Raw genomic sequence first — 6,901 nt, forward strand, 5'->3', positions numbered from 1 at the left:
CGTATACTCTGGCTCAAAACGGTAAGGACGTCCATCATATTCAAAGTCGTCGTCCACAACCTCAGAATTTGACAAATATTCAGACATGTTTCAAATAACTAACAGTAAACTAACAGTAGCGAACTCCAGCTGTACACAGAGCTGTGTCTGCGATGCACGCACAGAGATGACGTCATGCAGGTCAGATGTCTTGTTTACAAACTGATTTATTTGTTACACACACAGCCCCGGATGTAGACAACAGGTCATGGAAGCAGATCTAGTGATTCATAAAAGAAATGAACGAGTTTCGCGGCAATCATGTGTTATTTAGACGCTGCATCGTCTGTGTCCCACTGTGCCCCGTTCACTACCGTTATATGGAGAAGCGGCTCACACAAAACTCCTAATATCTTCCAAAGGACTCCAAATGACACCAAACTTGCCTGGGTGAGCATACGACCATAAAAAATGCCAGAAATAAGGTCCAGGTTGTAAAAAAATGAACTTTACCTTTAAGTCTCTTCACAAAGATATTTTACATGTTTATACATGTGTGCGGGAAGGATCTCCTGCAGCGGTTTGTGCTGCAGCTGTTTTGAAGAGGACTTCTGAAAAAGTTCCCCTGAAATTATAGTGTTTTTTATTGATTTATTTGGGATGGAGGGGGGAGTCAGGCCCAACAGGAGAGCCCGAGGAAGTGACCGTTTCTGATACAGCTCCCCCAACAGATGACTGCAGATGAGACAAAACTCTCCACAACGGAGAATGATATAGAACATTCCTATTCCTGCTTCCTGCTGTTGATGTAAAGGACTTTGAATTACCTTGTGTTGAATGGTGCTATACAAATAAACTTGCCTTGCCTTGTTACAGGCCTTAACAAGAAATCTATCAGGCAGCTGCAGCTGATTCAGAACGCAGAGTCAAACACCAGGAAACTGGACCATATTACACCGGTCATGAAATCACTACACTGGTTACCAGTGAGTCAAAGGATAGAGTTTAAAAACTACTGCTGGTCTACAAAGACCTGAATGGTCTTGGACCAAAATACATGCTTGATCTGTTAGTTCCTATGAAGCTCCCAGACCCCTGAGGTTCATCTGGATCTGGTTTATTGTGGTTCCCAAGAACAAGAACCAAGCAAGGTGAGGCAGCGTTCAGTTATTCTGCTCCTCACCGGTGGAACAAACTTCCTGTAGACCTGAGGTCTGCTCCAACTGTCAGCTCCTTTAAATCAAGGCTAAAAACATTACCGTTTATTGAAGCGTACTCTTAAATTCAATACGTACCTGCTGTACTCTACTGCCCTTACTTTTAAACAACTTGTGCTTTTTATTATTTTACCTCTTTTCTTATCATTTTATTTATTATTTACTGTTAAATTGTGTCTCGCTGCTTTTAATGTTGATGTAAAGCACTTTGAATTAAATTTGAATTGTGCTATAGGCCTACAAATAAACTTGCCTTGCCTTGCCTAAATTAACAGATTACTAAAATACTAGCTTGGAAAAAAACTTCCCTAAATAAGTTTACGCCCAGAATTTCATTTTCATTTACATTTAAAAAAAAATATATTTAGCAAATAAGGACTCGTCTTTGAAAAATAACAGCTTCAGTTTAAATGTACCGGTTTACCGGTAATAAAAACAGAAACGTTGCATCACGTCTCCCGGCTCACCGCTGTAGCAGCTGGCGGCCAGCAGGGGGCAGCAGCGTCGCTGCCCGTAAACACAACGAGGACGGGCAGAAAAACAGAGAGAAGAAGGAGGCGACCGATGGTGACACATCAAAGGTAGCAGAAGACCGAAAAACATCCCAAAATAGCCTTATTTTGATGACATTAGTGGCTTAGAATCAAGTAAACATTCGTACCGTGACATTACATTCAGAGTTGCATGTCTTTTTTCGTGTAGACGGTTGTTTTAGCTGAAAATGATCGAAAGTGTTCCCAAAGTAATCCGCGCATTAGTCGTAATAACAGACATTTTATTTCGTATATTTGTTTTTGGAGATGTTATGTGTTAATATTGTGAAATACTCAACATAATTCGGCCTATATGTCACGCACCTTGGTAAAGTTAAACGTCACAATTGTAATACCATCACTCCTACTGCACAGCGTTAGTACAGGACGTAATACTTCATAATATAGGTTTATTCAAAGGTATGACTAATCTATTGATTATACACATGCCGAATTTTTCATAGGACTTATATTATTCATAAAAACATTGTTTATAGTCAACACATGACGTTATTTTTAGTGGATTATATGCGAGGCAGAATGGTTCATATTTTGAACCAGGTTTGGTGAGAGTGCATTCCTGTCAAGGTTTGGATTTACAAATACGGGAAATTTTCCACCAACCCAGGTCCAGTATCTTACATTTTAAGACAGATTTACGAGAAATCTAAAAATGTCAACCACAATCTAAAATTATGTGCTCAGAATCTGATAGTTCAACCTTTGTTGACACTGAAATGCTGTAGACATTCCTATGTATGTAATTCCTACAATAGAGTCTAAATGAAAACACAAAGGGGAATTAAAGCACATTTATTTATTTTAAATATTTTCAGTTTATATACACATTGATTGTCTTCAAGTGAAACATTTACATTTTCTTTTAATTTGTCATTTTCACTCATGTGGCTCTCTGGTTTTCACTGACTGACATCAGTCCTTCCCCCGTGAGAGAAACTAACAACACAGTTACAAATCTTTCAGAACATGTAACTGTTCCCCATCCTGCTCCTCTTTAGGAAAGTAAATTCGGTTTCCCATTTTTAGAGATATTTACACGAAGTCTTCGCTTTTTGGGTGGAAATGTCTTCTCTGTGGTTACATCCATCCATCTCTGATTTGTTGTTCCGAGTTTGCTCCCGTTGTCCTCTCTAACCTCGCGAGAACTGCCACCCAGGCTACAGCAAGGGGCAGTGCTCACTAGGCTAGTGACAATTCAGTTTGCAGTTTAAAAATTATTATATAATAAAACGGTAAATTTATGGGCAAATGTTAATACGGGGAGGATGGCGGGAAAGAGGGGTAAAATATGGTAGTTTCCTGGCCAAAATGGGAGACTTGACAAGTAGGAATGGGTGATATTTTATCGTTCACGATATACCGTCAAAAAAATTCCCCACAGTAAGAATTTGTCATCTCGCGGTAAAAACAATAAATTCCCGTTGATGACGTTTTTGTATAAAGCTGATTTATGGTTCTGCGTTAAATCCATGGAAGGAAGGAAGGAAGGAAGGAAGGAAGGAAGGAAGGAAGGAAGGAAGGAAGGAAGGAAGGAAGGAAATGAGCCAGGAAGAAAGAAAGAAAGGAAGAAATGAGCCAGAAAGAAAGAAAGAAAGAAAGAAAGAAAGAAAGAAAGAAAGAAAGAAAGAAAGAAAGAAAGAAAGAAAGAAAGAAAGAAAGAAAGAAAGAAAGAAAGAAAGAAAGAAAGAAAGAAGCCTGAAAGAAAGAAAAGTTCCGGTGGATGAGGTTTTTGTGTAACAAACAAAACAAACATTTGTTTTATCGTAATTTTTATCGTTATCGGGATAAATGCCAGAAATTATCGCGATACATTTTTTAGTCCATACCGCCCATCTCTATTGAAGTATGGTGGGGTGTGGAAAGTGTAGTTAATGTTTTTCTTGGTCTTGTTTACATCTTCCAGCAGGTTCTATGCTCCAGCTAAGGACCTCTGAGGAAAGAGACAGCGAGTGTGAAATTTCCCAGCTCAGACGGGCGGTTTTAGAAAACAATGCCAGGCTCCTTGACGAGATGCTCTGCCAAGAGATCTACAAGAAAGTCATCAACCTCAGAGGTGGCTGGGGCATCGCGGGCACACCTCTGCACGCCGCGGTGTCTAAGGGCCACCTCAGCTGCCTGCAGGTCCTGATAGCCCACGGCGCCCTGGTGAACTGCGTGGACGTCAAGGCGCAGACGCCCCTGTTCACAGCCGTACGGGGGAAATACCTGGACTGTGTCTTAACGCTTCTCAGAGCCGGCGCCAACCCCAACGGGAGCTCGTCCAACAACTGCTCCCCGGTCCTCACGGCGGCACGGGAGGGAGACGTGGAGATACTGAGGCAACTGCTCATACACGGCGCCGAGGTGAACTCCCGCTCCAAGGTCTTGCTCTGGACCTCCAGTGCCCGGGTGTCCAGCGGGCCGCTGTACCTGGCTGCTGTTTACGGACACATGGAGTGCTTCAAACTGTTGCTCCTGTACGGGGCCGACCCGGACTACAACTGCACTGATGAGAAGCTGCTGAGTTCGGTCAAGCAGCCCAAAACGGTGCTGGAGATGTGCCTGAGGCACGGCTGCGCTGTGGAGTTCATCCAGTTGCTCATAGACTTTGGCGCAAACGTCTACCTCCCCACGCTGATCATCGAGAAGTCCACGAAGCAGAATGAAGCTGTGGAGCTGCTTCTGGAGGAGAGAGGTACGTAAAATACAGATGATGGGCTGGCCTATCCAGTTATTATCCAGTTCTTACCACCTACAGGCAGATCCATTCATTCTGACTTACTAGAAATCTAAATGAAAAAGTTCTGAAGTGATAAACTTCCAAAATAGTTATGTGTAAAAGTAAAATAATAATAATTATTATTATTTCTTTTTTAAAGATATTTTTGTGGCTCTAGTGATCTTTATTCAAAGTGTAGACAGGAAGGGGGTAGAGAAAGAGAATGGGGACGACATGCAGCAAAGGGCTGCAGGCGGGGACTCAAACCTGCGACCGCTGCAGGACTGTAGCCTCAGTACACAGGTTAAAAAAAACATAGCATACATAGCTCTAACCACTGTGCCGCCCAGCCGCCCACTATGGCATTATGTTAACAAAACTGAAGCCATAAAGGTAAAAAGCATGAAGACAATACTAAGTACCCCCGTACTCCTTCCATAGGATTTGAGAAGTGAAGTTGCAGAGTTGTTTGACTTCAACATTCAATACTGTGTTTTTAAAAAAAACAAAAAACTATTCTTCAGTAGAAACACTTGATAACTACTGTCAACCAACTCAAGCAAGAGTTGTCCTGGAGCCACAGCCGCTAAGTGGCGCTACACGCCCTTTCGCATTCTTCCGGTTAGATAGAAGAATTAGTAAACAAACGCGGCTGATTAGAAGCAGACGGACACGCGAACATGTGGAGGCCAGCGATGCAGCAGCTCTGTACATTTCGTACTAAGCCTGATCGCGTTGCACCCAAGAGTCACGCAAAGTTCTGCTACTGTGTTATTGTCATGTCGTGACTGTTGTTACAGAGCGTATGCATGGACGTCACTTTCCCACTGGACCACGCCCCCTTACCCACACTGAGTGGCAAATGGCTGCAACTAGTAGGGAAACTGTGGAGAAGACGGGATAACAGTCGATTATGGGCTTAAATTAAAGGCAGTTGGACTTGACAGTGACCCGTACAGTTACCGGAAGAACCAGTGGTCCATGGACATTAATATTCGTGCACAAATCGAGTTTCCTGATATTTATATGTACTTAATTTCACTGGGGAAATACACGAAGCAAAGCTTGAAGGCATACAAAAGTCGACGCTTGGTCCGACTTCAAGGCAGGTTTTTTTGGCGAAATTAAAGTGATGAGGACACCGAACTTTATGATTTAACCGTTTAACGTTAGCTACCCAAAAATCCAACATTACCCGATACAAAATGGGAACCACAAATCCACGTTTCGGTGCCTGGAATCCAGTTGTTTCTGCGAATTGCAGCGATCCATTTGTCTCTCTTAAACTTATTTTTCGTCAATCTGTATAACCATAACTCTGCTAAATCTATGAGTACAGTCGATCGCACAACAGCTCTTTCCCATTTTACATGTTTTCGAGTTGCTCAAAATGAAAGTTTACGCTGCCACTCAGTAACCCGCTGTGAAGTTGCATCTGTGCCGTCATGCGCATTCCCTCTATTCCCACTTCCGCGGTCTCATCACTTCCGGATGGGGGAGTCCCAGGCCAGTCAATAGCTCGGCAGACCCTGGAAGTTTGGTTCAACTACAGCTTTACATGGATTTTAAAACTTCGTATCAGTCGGACTAAGGAAATAATTCGACTTTCTCTTAGTGCATGAAAACGTACCGAGAGCTTCAGTTACATTTTTCTCAGCCAGGAGATTTTGGCACCAACAGCTGTCTGAATCCATCTTTTTTTTCCTTTTTCCCCCTGCTCAATAATAGAAATCACAGCTTTATTATACTTGATGTATCTCTAAAAAGTCCCCTGGTTCCACATGTTAATCCTGAAACAGGGACATTATTATGCTGCAGAAATGATAAAAGCCACATAACTGCTTATTGCCTCCTAAGTACAGCGGATTCCTCAATAACACATTTTTTCCCCACTTGTCATCTGCAGGAAATCCTAAAGCCTTGACTTCACAGTGCCGACTTGCTGTGCGAAAACACCTTAAGCAGATCAACAAGATCCACTGTATCGACCAGCTGGAAATGCCAACAAGTCTCCTAAACTTCCTGCAATATAAACAAGTCCCAGTCACTGTTGTGTAGATGTCGAAGCGCGTGCTTTTTATAATGTTTTTATTTCAGCTTCAACTCTTCTTCGGTTATCTGTGGGGCTTTTGACCACATTCGTCTTCAATGTTCGTCGCGTGCTGCTGTGTCCGACTGATCAGTCGATACAATTAAATGTGTGAATAAATCGTATGCCTGGTTTCCTTTTATTTGTGCATCATTATCCCACAACTGCTGGAAAATCTTGTGACAGATTTTTTTTTAGAATGCATCACATTTGTATCACATGAGACTTTTCTTTTTCCTGAAGAGTTCTTTTGTACTCTGACATCATAGATGTGCTAAAAAAACAAAAATTTGCAAAAGGTGGGGTGGTAAAGAATATGCAAATATGAGGAAAAAAAACAGCGATTTTGAACTTTAAAAACAAA

At 42.1% G+C, this 6,901-nt stretch overlaps 1 protein-coding gene across 4 annotated transcripts; it reads left to right on the plus strand.

Moving 5' to 3' along the window:
* Positions 1-6,658, plus strand: asb12a (ankyrin repeat and SOCS box-containing 12a). 4 transcript variants are annotated; one of them, XM_061708258.1, is made up of 4 exons: positions 1-21; positions 3,654-3,796; positions 3,857-4,424; positions 6,355-6,658. In XM_061708258.1, exons 2-4 carry the CDS (start codon positions 3,662-3,664, stop codon positions 6,504-6,506), a joined length of 855 nt encoding a protein of 284 aa, XP_061564242.1. In that variant the 5' UTR covers positions 1-21; positions 3,654-3,661; the 3' UTR covers positions 6,507-6,658. The 4 variants fall into 4 exon arrangements, with proteins under 4 accessions (XP_061564242.1, XP_061564239.1, XP_061564240.1 ...); XM_061708255.1 differs by having other exon boundaries at positions 2-21; positions 3,654-4,424; XM_061708256.1 differs by lacking the exon at positions 1-21 and adding an exon at positions 1,726-1,777 and having other exon boundaries at positions 3,654-4,424.
* The last annotated feature ends 243 nt before the right edge of the window (positions 6,659-6,901 follow it).

Source organism: Cololabis saira, chromosome 19 (genome assembly GCF_033807715.1).
Source record: "Cololabis saira isolate AMF1-May2022 chromosome 19, fColSai1.1, whole genome shotgun sequence".
Classification (NCBI taxonomy): Eukaryota; Metazoa; Chordata; class Actinopteri; order Beloniformes; family Belonidae; genus Cololabis; species Cololabis saira.